This window comes from Paramormyrops kingsleyae, chromosome 2 (assembly GCF_048594095.1).
Source record: "Paramormyrops kingsleyae isolate MSU_618 chromosome 2, PKINGS_0.4, whole genome shotgun sequence".
Lineage (NCBI taxonomy): Eukaryota > Metazoa > Chordata > Actinopteri > Osteoglossiformes > Mormyridae > Paramormyrops > Paramormyrops kingsleyae.
In genome coordinates this window covers 36,779,094-36,792,622 of record NC_132798.1, presented here as the reverse complement: position 1 = coordinate 36,792,622, position 13,529 = coordinate 36,779,094, and the positions used below count along the sequence as shown (strand labels likewise).

Below are 13,529 nucleotides of genomic sequence, written 5' to 3'. Positions count from 1 at the left end.
AGGCCTTGATTGTTGGTGATTTTAATATTCATATGGAAAGTGATCCAGTAACAAAAGCATTTACTGCCATTCTTGACTCTGTCGGTGTACATCAGAATGTAACTGGGCCAACTCATGCCTGTAACCACACCCTAGACCTGATTCTTGTCATGGTGTCCTGGTTGAACACATATCAATTATCCCTCAGAATCCTCTACTTTCAGATCATTACCTTTTAACATTTCAAATACAACATAACTCCCCTAAGGCCCCAGACCAGAGGTACGATACTAGACGTTCCATAGCCTCATTATCCGCTGCAACTTTTCTGGAACAGCTCCCACAGTCCTTTAACCTAACCTCTGAAGTGTCATGTGTAAATGAACTTGAACAGGTAGCCGTGAACATGGTAGAATCATTTCGTACCACTCTTGATCATGTAGCACCACTCAAGAAAATAAAACATAGAGATAAGAAACCTGCCCCCTGGTACTCTAACCGTACACGTGAACTTAAACAAGCTTCACGAAAGCTAGAACGCAAATGGCGGTCAACAAAATTAGAAGTTTTTAGATTTGCCTGGAAAGAGAGCCTGTCTAAGTATAGACATGCACTAATGACTGCTAGGTCTATGTATCTCTCTAAACTAATAGAAAATAACAAAACCAATCCTAAATTCCTATTTGAAACTGTATCTAGGTTAACAAAGAATCGTTCATTGTTAAACTCACAAGTCCCAGAAGCTCTTGGTAGTGATGCCTTTATTGCGTTTTTTAATAATAAAATAACCACGATTAGACATACCATCACGAGCACGCCCACGGTTGCACACAACCACTAATCCTCTGCTAGTGCTAGTGTTATTAGTACTAATGATAACATCTTTGAATGTTTCACTCCTGTAGTGCAGACAGAACTCCTTCAGTTAATTTCCTCTTGCAAACCCACTACTAGCCTTGTTGACCCAATACCCACCAATCTACTTAAGGAAATTGCACCACTGATTAGCACTACATTGTTAAACTTGTTAAACTCATCTCAGTCTTGGATATGTTCCTAAATCTTTTAAAATGGCTGTTATTAGACCTATCCTAAAGAAACCAAATCTTGAACCTAGTGACTTAGGAAACTATAGACCCATCTCAAATCTTCCCTTCATTTCTAAAATTCTTGAGAAAGTTGTTGCTCACCAACTGTCCTCCTTTCTTCAAGATAATAATGCTAACGAGCTATATCAGTCTGGTTTCAGACCCAATCATAGCACAGAAACGGCCTTAGTCAAAGTGATAAACGACTTGCTTATGGCTTCCGACCGTGGCTGTATATCGCTATTATTCTTACTGGATCTAACTGCAGCATTCGATACTGGAGACCATAATATTCTTTTGGACCGGTTGGAAACATTGATTGGCATTAAAGGGACAGCACTACTGTGGTTTCGTTCGTATTTAACTGATCGTTACCAGTTTGTCCATGTAAACAATGAGTCATCCATAGCCACTAAAGTAAGATATGGTGTCCCGCAGGGATCAGTGCTGGGCCCCCTACTGTTCAATCTATATATGCTACCGCTTGGTAACATAATTAGAAATTACAGTGTTAATTTTCATTGTTATGCTGATGATACACAATTGTATATATCTGTTAAACCTAGTGACGCATCCCAGCTCTCTTCTTTATCCGACTGTCTGCTAGACATCCGTTGTTGGATGGCAAGGAATTTCCTCATGTTAAATACTGAAAAAACTGAGGTTCTTTTAATCGGTCCTAAGGAGGCCCGCAATAAGTTTGTAAACCCCAACCCTAGCGGCCTCCCTACTCAATTTAAAACAGTGGTCAGAAATCTTGGTGTCCTGGTAGACTCCGACCTCTGCTTCAGTGCTCACATAAATAGCATTACCAGTACGGCATTTTATCATCTATGGAACATAGCCAAGCTTCGGAAGTTGCTGTCCTTTCAAGATGCAGAAAAACTAATACATGCCTTTATAACTTCTAGATTGGACTACTGCAATGCCCTCCTTTCGGGTTGTCCATCTGGATCCCTACATAAACTTCAGTTAGTACAAAATGCAGCTGCCAGAGTTCTAACAAAAACTAAAAAATTTTATCACATTAGCCCTATCCTGTCTTCCCTGCACTGGCTACCGGTCAAGTTTAGGATTGACTACAAATTATTACTATTGACTTACAAAACTCTGAATGGCCTTGCACCACAATATCTCAATGATCTTCTGGTCCCTTACAACCCTTCTCGCCTGCTTCGTTCACAAGGAGCAGGATATCTATTAGTTCCTAAAGTAGACAGGGCTACGGCAGGCTGCAGAGCATTCTCTTACAGAGCTCCGCAGCTGTGGAATGGTCTCCCGGCGGATGTGCGGGATTCAGGCACACTCTCGCTTTTCAAGTCTAGATTAAAAACGCACTTGTATAGCTTAGCGTATAGGAAACCTAGTTCTGGTTCCAGCTAGTCCCTCACTCCCAGTCAGACTAACAGTATGAGGTGATGAGCTGGGTGGGGATCGGTGTCATTGGCTTTGGATAAACTGAGGCGTCAGTGCTGTCACTCTAGCTCTACACTAGAGTGCTGATGTTCAGGGAGTCCCCATACCTGTGTTCCCGCCTGTCTCTCCCTCTTTCTCATGCTGCTATATTCAGATCTGCCGGAGCCTAGACGAATATTGCACTCGATCATTTTGCTTGCACTGCCTCTGGTTTCCTCAACTCTGGCTAATACACAATTATTCTTATTTCCTCCCTCACCCCTTCTGGGGTGTGCTCCATGGAGCACAATGTCGTTGAAGAGTTTATGCCTCTGCGGCCTGCAAGACAACTACCTCCACCTCCGGCAGCTACCCTCCAACCTGCCTGCCCTTGGCTCAACACGATGCCTCGCCATCCATCCGGCGGCTGTGTGTCTATTAATCCTGCCATCGTGCATCAAGCACCACGTGCCTGCACCGGTCGGCCGCTGCATTGAGACATATATTTCAACCCCTGTATTAGCTTAGTCATATCATCTTGTTTGTTTGACTCATCTGCCAGCCCCTGGAGGATGGGCTCCCCCTTTGGGTCTGGTTCCTCCCAAGGTTTCTTCCTCTTAGGGAGTTTTTCCTTGCCACCGTTGCCTTTGGCTTACTCAATGGGGGGTCCTTACGAGGCAGAAATGTAAAGCGCATTGAGACAATGTAATGTTGTGATAATGCGCTATATAAATAAAATTGAATTGAATTGAATATTTCAGGGCATAAACCAGCAGTGCTCAGGCTACAGATCTTTAACTATTGCACCACCTTCTGCCGGGAATATCATCGTTAGCATTTTATTGAATAAAAAACCCAAACTGGGCCAGTCCTTGCTTCTGTGGTACAGTCCAATTTTTGTAAGAATTTTATGAACCCGTCTTAGGGGAAGAGTAGTTTGAAGAATAACAGCAAATCAAAGGGATGGCAGTAGACGGGTGCTGTTGAGGATTGGAGGTTTGAGAGAAGCAGTGCGCTCCTCTTCCTTTATGCAGAGAACCTCCCCCCACTGTGACATTTCTCTGTTCGCTCTGATCCCCATTCAGTCTCCGGAAGTGAATGTAGAACTTCTGCACGTGGCTGTGGCTGCTGATGTGCAGTTTCACTGTCTCACAGCCGCTTTTGGGTTTTGTTTTTTGTGCATAAGGTTTGAAATATTTTCACATAAACTGTCATACTTTTAAAACCTCCCTTCAGTAAATCTGAAACAAAAGAGAGGGAAAATGTTAAAAAAAAAAAGGTCAGAGTAAGCTTCATTTTATTTGTTAAATGTCATGAAATCCAGAAAAATCCAAGAAAGCTCCTTAGGTGATGTTATAGAAAAGCAAATAATACTAATTTTATAAGTTTCAACACAGCAGTGTTTGGACACAGTGTTAGTCAGTGGTGATTGTAAGGAGAGCAGTGTGTCTGAAGCCAGAGCCTTCTGCATATGAGCTAAGCTCAGGACCCCCTTGGTCATTCTCCATCTCCTCTCGTCTCCCTCTCTGTTGGGGTGGCATGATTGTGTTCAGTCTAGTTGGCTGGCTGCTCCTCACCGACATCTTCTCTCTTTCCTACCATCCTGCATGAGGATCTAGCTCAGTTAGCAGTGAAACATGTGGCCAATTGCCTGTTTAATTCTCTATTAATTAATGCCCCTGACAGTGTGAGGTGGCCTCAGTGTTTTCTCAGTGCTAACTAGCTGAGTTTGACCCCCGGGTTCTGCGATTGCTCTGGGCTCTGCCCATAAGCTGCCCTGGATGGTGCTGGCACTCCCTGCATCCCATCATGTCTCTGATGCTGTCAGGGCCTCCTGTCTGCTGCTGTCATAACCGGTGGCTTCACTCCATATCTCCGCTGTCATTATGCGCAGTCCTGTCAACGATCTTTGTGAAAGAGAAATACTGCATGTATGTGGCTTTGTGAGCATGTGTGTTTGTTTTTTGGGGTGGGGACGGGGTAGCAGAGGGCAGCCATAATACAGAGCGAATGAGCAGTGAAGGGTTACTAACACACATTTATCAGTGATGAGATCTAGAATTTACTGCCCTCCCATCATGCTCCAGGACCATGATCGATGCGATTAGCTGCAGTCAGCGTGTGAGTGAGTCTGTGCTTGTAATTCATTTTTCAGTATATATTTAATCACCTATTCTTTGCCCATAAAAACTCAGATGAGTCATTTTGTCTATTTTTTGTGATGTTCAATGCAAAACATCCAACTCACAGTGATGGCTGGTGGTTCGCTGTTGACTGTGCATTGCCTGTTTTAGGATTCTCCTCCAGCGGGAAAGCCACTCTGATGGAGGATTTCTTGGTGGAAGTCCTCATCCCAGTTGTCAGCCTGATTTTCATGCTGGATAGGGGGTCCGCTCTAAGACTCCCACGCATGACTCAAAGAGAGATCAATTCGACCTCTAGGGACTAAGAACTGATCTGATGTTGTCCATTTTCTCCATGGCAATGGTGCCATATAGCAGGCACAAGGGTAGTGATGCATGTCTGGCTGGCAGGGTAGACTCATCACCTACATATTGGAATCCAAGGAGGCCCCTTTGGTCGTTAAATTGTCCCTTCAGACCCAGTCCCCCACACTGATGTTCCAGTCTATCAGTGCAGCAGATGACTCACGTGTGCCTTTTTGACTACAGGAAGCCTTAAATTAAAGAGAATGGAGGGGTGGGAGTGATGGCAGCTGTGTGAAGGCGTTTGGCATGTGTGAAAATTAATCATTATATTAATTAGAGCAAAGTTCACGTACAACATTTTGCAGCAGAATGTTAAATCTGTCATAAATATATATCCTTGTTGCATGATTAAGGCTGAGGTAATTTTTTTATCACCCATTATCATTATGCATGTGGGCACTCACACAGTCGGCTTGCTTCTCTGTTGTTACATTTAAGTCCACTTCCAGATGTGCTGACCATAATGATTTTCTTTTGCCCTGTTTAGTAGCTGACTGTAAGTACGAGAGGCCCTGGGAAGTGAGGCTGACCAGCAGGGCAGCACCAGTGTGCTGCCTTATTTTTAAATCAAAGGAACGTTGTTTTATCACACCATAGATGCTATCAGTGATTGTTAAGCCTGCTGTTTTCAATTTAGTTTTCTTTAATGGCTTAATTGAATTACTTTGTGTGGATTTCCGAAGAGTTTTGCGCATGCTGTTACGTGTCCATCTGGGTCAAATTCCCATTCAGATGAATTCTTCTGGTCTAGGAGGTATATGCTTTGAACATGCCAGAGTGGCTAGTCCCACAGAATGCCCTTTCCTAACATAGCCCTCCTCCCCCTCGTAGATGATTCTGGGGACGAGGAGCCTGCCTCCCAGTCAGACAGAAGTGAGATTCAGGGTACGCTGAAGACTCTAGCCAGCAAGCTTGATGACCTGAGCACCTGCAACGACCTGATTGCCAAGCATGGTGCAGCTCTGCAGCGCTCCCTGAGTGAGCTCGAAGGCTTACGTGTGCCCGTGGAGGGTGGGGAGAAGATCAAGGCCGTCAACGAACGGGCCACGCTCTTCCGCATCACCTCCAATGCTATGATCAATGTGAGTATGGTGCCTGTCGCAGCCGGTGCTATGATCCGTGTGAGTACAGCAACTATTTAAATGGTGTTAGTTACTTTAATCAGAGTGACTATCACCTCAAAAAACAATAAACATTCAGGGTATAGTAACTATCACTGTCAGCTTTATGATCCATACAAATACGAGCTGTTTGTTATTCTGAACACGGTAACTTATCACCTTCAGGGCCTTAATCAGCTAGAGTAATGTAACTATTTTTGTCAGCATTATGATCTTTGTGAGTAAAATTTTTAATGTAATGTTTATCACTGTCAGATGAAAGTCATGATCCCTGTTAGTGTAGTACATTGTTAGCATTTATGTTAGTTCGAATGCAACTGTTATTGTTAAAGATTAATGTTATTGCTGAGAATACAATGACTGTCACCTGGAAAGTGATTATCCTTGTGAGTTATGGTAACCATCACTCCAAATACTAGTTTCAGGGTGAGTACAATAACTGTTAATATAGTGATAATCACCACCAAAGGGATAATCAGTGTGAGCACAGTAGCTGTTAATGTAATGTTAGCTAATTATCATCCTCGCTGCTGTGATTGCATACAGTAACTGTCATCGCCAGTCACTATCAGTATAGTGAATATAATAATAATGAATTAATAGTGTTTCCTAATCCGTCCTCAGGGACCCACAGTCGGTCTGTGTTTTTTGCTCCCACCGAGCTCCCTGCCAAATAGTCCACATTTTTGTGCTCTCCCAGCTCCTGGTAGGATCAAAAATGTGGACTGTCTGTGGGCTCCTGCGGAGTGGACTGGGAAACACTGAATTAATATAGGTACAAAGTAGTAAGACTTTTTATATGAGACTTAAGTGCACATGGTGCCTGCTTTCCCATGCAGTGTCATGCCAGAGTGTCGATTCTGTCCCATCTGGAAACATGCAGATCTGTGCTATTCTCTATAAGTACAGTGTACCTCGGTTATCGAACTCACTAGAACTCAAATTTCTTGAAAGTCGAACAAACCAGTTTGACCTAGAACTCGATCTGAATATCAGAAGTCGAACTGTGAACGCTGACCAAATATAAATTATAGGCGCCAGGAAATGAGTCATATTACAATGCAATTCTTACTTGAATGCCTTCTTCACAGACTGGACGATTAACCAAATAAAGCAGCGCAACATTACAGTAACTGACAATAAATAAACCACTAACTTACATGTACTATTAGAGCATTTATGTCATTTATTTAAACTTTATTTTACCAGGTAAATTAACTGAAAACCTGTTCTCACTGCTTTACGTGATATTCGGGAGAAATAGCAGATTACGCATGGGAACTGCCTGGGATACAAACGTCATGCGTGTAACTAAACTCTTCAGCCAATAAGGGCAAAGGTGTGTTGTCACGGAGGCGGTTCCAGTTTGTGCAGCCGGGTGAGAGGTCGCAATGCATCTAACTGTAATGCATTGCGTCAGGATCAGAATGTGTTGCTTTAAGCCAGTGCTGTAAGCAAGTCGAACGCACCCAATGACCGGACTGGGGAAACAAACTGAAACGCGGACTTAATACAGAGGACTAATGACAACAACCAGAAACAGCTGATCACATGGGGATCCCACACGAGGTTAACAAGGGGGCGTGGCACACAGAAGGAGCGGACGATGGGGGCAGGACAGGGGTAATGTTGGGATAAGATCTTTATCGTTTTGGACGCCTTTAAGGAAAAAATGCTCTTCTTGTTTTATCCTGTTCATTTTGTGTTTAAATGCAAAAAAAAAAAAAAAAAAAAAAAAGATATTTAGGTGTAATTTTGGGGGGCCGGGAACCAATTAATTGGTTTTCCATTATTTCTTATGGGAAGAATGGAAAGAACTCAAACTTTTTAGGGTTCGATCCGGAGTCCGGAACGGATTAAGAGAACCGAGGTACCACTGTATATGTAACTAATACCATGGCTCATCAGAGAAACGGTCCATTTCTTATCCTGGTCAGTGCCGTGGTGGGATGGCAGCACAGGACACAATGCTGGGGGCACCTGGGATTAGTAAGTGCAGCAGGCAAACCCCTTCTGCCTGTCTACAGCTTTCTGAGCAGCCGCCAGCCTGCTCTGGCCCCCGGCAGTGCCACCCCATGGGCTGTGCCTGTGTTACACAGCTGCTCGGGTCTGCTTTACTGCAGAGTTTAACGCAATGTGGGACAGGAGCAGAAACGCCTGTCACAGGGATAGCAAGGAGGACCTGGGAGTGTTGCAGTGACAGCTAGACATGCGGTCGGCCATCATGGTCTGGCTATGGTTACTGGGGCTGATTTACACTGATGCCTCCATTGGGTGTGGAATGGGGTACACATGACGATCTGTCACGTGACCTGTCTCCCATTCCCCCCTCCTCCTCATAGGTATTTCACTTATCATCAGGTAATGTATTCAGTGTTAATTTCAAGGTGTCCTGTGATCAGTGATGCCAAGTGCCGCTCGTGGTAGGGGGGGAGGGATCCCCCAACCAAAATTACATCTTGTTATTACCTTTATTGGCAGCTGAGGGAGTTGGGCTGTGTGCATATGTGAGACTGTGCATGCACATACGTGCGTGTGGACATGTACGTGGATTGGCTTTTATTCTCTATTATCCATTTTTTTTGTTTTGCAACTGTATTGTGTGTGCGTGCGTGCGTGCACCCACCCACCCTTACCTGCACCCTCTGCTTCCTGGGAGAGGCTCTAAGCTGTGACGTTGTATTGGATAAGGAGCTGGAAAGGAATGGCTGAGTTTTATCGATTTATGTTTTTTATTATTAGTTTAAGAGATTTATGGGTTGGGGTGTGTTTGGCCATAGTGGGAGGGGGCACAGTGACTGCCAGTGACCAGTGTGCTGATTTAGATCTGTTACCAGATCTGCTGTGGGGGGAGAACAGGAATAGCACCCCTCCCCCCGTTAGCTGCAGTGCTGTCTGCCCCCTGTTCCAATCACTACAGAAGAAAATTCCTCCTGCTGGACAGATGAACAAGGTTTGTCCTGTTTGTGCCTCTTTTCTTTTTGGGTGGGGTGGAGTGGGGGGGGGGTGGTTGGGCTCATGCTTACAGCCCTGACTTTTGCAGGAAAGAAACGCACAGGCATCTCGAGTTGCGGTCTTACTTTACCCACTGATCCTCGGCTCTGTAAATGTCACATCGGGCTGGTCCACCTGCCGAGGTTCGGCTTTGGCAGAGCGGTGTAATTGGACAGCTTGGCCAGAGAGGGCAGGTGGCGAAATCCGGTAACACCATGACCGTATATGTGTGTAAATATTTGGTTTTTATCTTTAGTTCTAAGTTCTTATATATTCCAAAATATTTCAACATTTTGCATTGAAAATACATTTAAAATTTGCATTATAATGCATTTAAAAAGAGTATCACTTGGCTCAGAATCATGTAGAAACTGTGCAGTTTCCGTGTTCTACTTTTTAATTAAAATAAATTAGTAAGTGCCAAGCTGACTTCTCGCCAACAGACAGCTGAGTGTTCGGTTGTTTGTGTGTGTGGGGGTGGGGTGTGACAGCAGGCTGAGGGACCTCCCCACTGTTCTGGGGTCATGTCCACCTCTGTGCAGCTGCTTTTGTAATGTATGTCATTCTGCTGGCTGCAATGAGAAAGGGAGGTGGAGAGATGAAGCCTAAACAGGGGGAGGGGGGTCAGTGTGAGGAAGGCGGGGGGCCCCATCCCCTGGGCTCTTGGACCCACTTACAGCTGCAATGCACCTGCTGCATTTTGAGCTTACCTCTGGGGTTTTGGAATCACATCTTCACTGGCCTGCGGGACAGAAACTGTCCCTGGGCTGGCCTGACCTGTTTGGCTCCCCTGTCCAGCTGAAGCAAGCAGCTCTTGCACAAAAGTGAAACGTCGGCAGGGTCACGCACCATGGTGGTGTCGTGTTCGTGCTGACCGTAGGAACAGTATAAGCTGTTGTGGTTGGATCATGTGAGAAGTTCAGGAAACATGTTGAGTCTGATGCATGGAGTTTAACCCCCCCCCCCCCAGTGAAACCATGTGTGTTGATCATGAGAGAGATGCTGATCTCAGTAGCCGCTGTGCTGAGAGATGGAACCAAAAGAGAATGGGCACCCCCAGTCCCCTGTCCCGGCTCTCACCAAGCCTCAGACCCTGGGTCATTATTAATGCCGTATGCATGTATGTCAGCTCATCCCAAAAACTGCCAATGGCCTCAACTGGCTACCAATCCCATGTAATCCCTCCTTCCCCTTTGCTGAAATGTCTCACTTTCACATGGCTCTGTCAGAATGAGGAAGTGAGACAGTCACATGGGGTTTTTACGCAGAAGTCGCTGAGCAGGCTTGGGATACAGCTTCCCGGCTCGGCTGAAGGTAAGCGCTCCTCTCCTGCGTCCCAGCTCCCTGGCTTGTGCTCCAGGCTGACTGAAACACTTCACAGAAGGTTTAGCTTTGAGGGGGGGCACTGGGACGAGAGGTGGTAGAGGGCGTGGTCAGCGGCCCAGGAATTCTTAAAGGCGTACCTATAGCGTGCCCTTCAGGGGACTGGCTTCATGTGCTGCTGTGAACCGGCTTTTTATTTAATTATTTATACTCATTTAAATGCCAGGCAGATCTTAACTCTTGAGTCTTGCACGGATGGAGTGTATGAAAGTGTTTTCTTGTGCTTTACATCAAGGGGGTGTTGGTAAGCTTTCTTTCTGAGGGTTGTGGCTGTTCTGGGGTGACAGGGACAACAAAAAAAAGCCACCACCGCTTCATCATATGAAGGTTTGCATTCTTCCAATGGAATGCGGAGCTCTGTGTCACTGAGGACACTGATAATGTAATGCAGGGTGTCCAACTACAGTATGCGATGCCACTGACCCATTGCTTTGATTGCAGAATCAAAACTAGGCATGTTGCGTGGGGGGTCATTTTGGGAACAGTCTTCAACAGAGAGATGCCAGCATGTCTGACGGCCCTGTGGCAACTCAGTGGCTGGGTGACCTCTGATTAGCAGGCGAGTCGTTGGGGTAAACGTGGCTCACGGGTCCTAGAACATCAGCCACCCCCAGCCTGGACATATTCCACTGATCCCAGGTCAGCCTGGGATGGGGTTTAGCGCCTGACTTTCACTTTTTCAGTTCTCATGTTTAATATGAACGTTATTTAAAAGGACTGATGACTCAGTCTTAGTTTCTATCAGCCCTGCACTTTCATTTTTATTGTCCCTGAACTTTGACATTTCTGAGAATCGCCACCAGCACAGAATTCAGAACCGCGGTCCTGGTTGGGTTTTATCCCTCATCTGACAACAAAAAGCTGCTTGAAATCACTGATACTGATTTTAAATGTTTTTAAATAATGTTATTTGAAGTATAAAGAGAGGTTTTAACAACCGCGGTAAACCTGCAGAGCGGCTGAGTGATGCTATGTAGTCTGTCTGTACGTGTGTGTGTCCAGGCTTGCCGCGACTTCCTGGACCTAGCGGAGACGCACAGCCGGAGATGGCAGCGCGCCCTGCAGCATGAGCGTGAGCAGCGAAGCCGCCTGGAGGAGACCATCGAGCAGCTGGCCAAGCAACACAACACCCTGGAAAGGGCCTGGAGGGAGGGTCCTCCACTGACAGCCAACACACCTGCCATCGCTCCCGCCCCGGCCAAGGGTGAGGCTTCCTCACTGCCTGCCCTCCTGCCTGCTCTCTGCTTTGCTCTCATGACCCATTGGCCATTGCGGGCTTTCTGACTGAGCGACAGCCATGTTTATCTAGCTTAGTTTACTACCCACCTGTGCACAGGTGGCGTAACCGATTCTTCGAACTGTCAAATTCTGCGTTACGTACCCCGAGCCCTCGGGCGGGCCGCCAGTTGGGTTCCAGTTTCCACTGCAGCTGCAGCTGATGCTGTCCTCGTGCTTCCAGAACGTTCTGGGCGCTGCATAGCGAGATACCAAGGCTGTATCGACCAAAAAAGCCCACCAGGTCCCACCTTTGGTCGGTTTCCACACCTCGTTTGAAAACACCGTCACCTTATTAGATGTGACTTGTTACAGTGTCACCTATCAGGACTGGCTAGCCACACCCAGCCGGTCTCACATCCTTCACCTGTGGCAGGGTCACTATGTACCTTATGCCCCCCGCAGGCAGCGAACGGCCACAGAAAGGGGAAGCGAGCGACGAAGATGAGGATACGGAGTACTTTGACGCCATGGAGGACGCGCCTGCCTTTATCACCGTGACCGCCACAGACCACACCCAGCACAAGTAAGCCGGCACCCACAGACACTGTTGCCACCGCAATCCAGCAATCAAGTGGCTCACTTCCACCATGTCCTCTTCCTCCCATGTCTCCATTTCATAGTGATGGCCAAATGAAGCTCCATGAACCGTTTGCTGTATTTTTTGACCCCACTAGATGGTAATCTCTGTTCAAAGAAAACGGGACCAAATCATGCCTCAAAGCAAACCAAGAGCACCATCTAGAGGGGTCAAAAAATACAGCAAATGGTTCATGCAGCTTCATTTGGCCATAACTATTGTTTTAAGCTTCTATTTTTTGGTGTGTGCTGTTGTTTTTTCTTGCCTGTTCTGCCTTTGGAACTAAATTCAGAGCTATCAGCCTCCCTCTGTGACATTCCGCATATTCACTTGATAGATCTGGGTCAGCCTGTCGCTTCTGTCCAGTCAGCAGCATCCTTGTCTTGTCAGTAGCTTCCTTGATGGTCATGGGGAGGATGGAAGCAGACTGAGGCTCGTTGGATGTGCTTGTGTGCTTCTGCATGTATGCGTGTCTTCTCCTGCGTTCTGTGTGAGCAAGATCTATCTGTCTCCCCCTGTCACCCTGTCTCTGTCTGTGTCAACTCTCTGTCACTCTTTCTCTCTCTCTCTCTGCCTCTTTCCCTCTATTCAAGGCTCTCTCACTCTCGCACTGCTTGTTTCACTCTGAGTACGTGTGAGTTCACACGTGTCTGTGTAAAATGATTACTCAGACCCTAGCGGTGACTTTGCTGAGTTCTGTGCATTTCAGACGATCCGTAAGCAACCTGAGCGGAGCAAGTGGAGGTCACCCCAGCGACTGGAACCATGACGACAACGTGAGGCTCTTTCATTTGCTCTGTGCTGTTGGGTGGCCTGCGGCACCGTGTCAGTTAGCATGAGAGCTCCAGAATAATCTTACCAAATCAGGTCGTAAATTTAATTTATAGGCCAGTTGTTTCTCACATGAGATAATCAGCTGACATACAGCCTACGATCACTGTTACTGTAGGAGTCATTATGTTACTGGAAGAACATGTCAGGTTATCAACATGCAGATATCTGAAGAATCAGAGTAATGATGCCACACAAATGCGAGGGACCGCAACCAGAGAGGAGAACCAAGTGTGCTAAGGGTGATGAACACCCCGTGTAAAGGGGAGGGGCAGCCAGCAGGCGAAGAAGCCAGGTCTGGGGTCAGTTTGCCAAACTAATCATCGCATCCTTGACATGGAGCCTGTAGAATACAGACTAAAGCTGATTGTTTCCTCTAGTTTTTTTCAGCAGC

General features: G+C 46.2%; 1 protein-coding gene across 7 annotated transcripts in view; it reads left to right on the top strand.

Moving 5' to 3' along the window:
* osbp2b (oxysterol binding protein 2b) overlaps positions 1 to 13,529 on the top strand; it is a 56,331-nt gene that overhangs the window by 30,913 nt on the left and 11,889 nt on the right. For 5 of the 7 annotated variants that reach the window (XM_023804336.2, XM_072709066.1, XM_072709068.1 and 2 more), the window contains 5 exons: positions 5,783 to 6,033; positions 11,452 to 11,653; positions 11,786 to 11,980; positions 12,130 to 12,250; positions 13,014 to 13,080. In XM_023804336.2, the coding sequence (XP_023660104.1) occupies positions 5,783 to 6,033; positions 11,452 to 11,653; positions 11,786 to 11,980; positions 12,130 to 12,250; positions 13,014 to 13,080 (836 nt within the window). Of the gene's footprint in view, positions 1 to 5,782; positions 6,034 to 8,904; positions 9,026 to 11,451; positions 11,654 to 11,785; positions 11,981 to 12,129; positions 12,251 to 13,013; positions 13,081 to 13,529 lie in introns of those variants that run through there. The other 2 variants (XM_023804340.2, XM_023804338.2) reach the window with 2 other exon arrangements.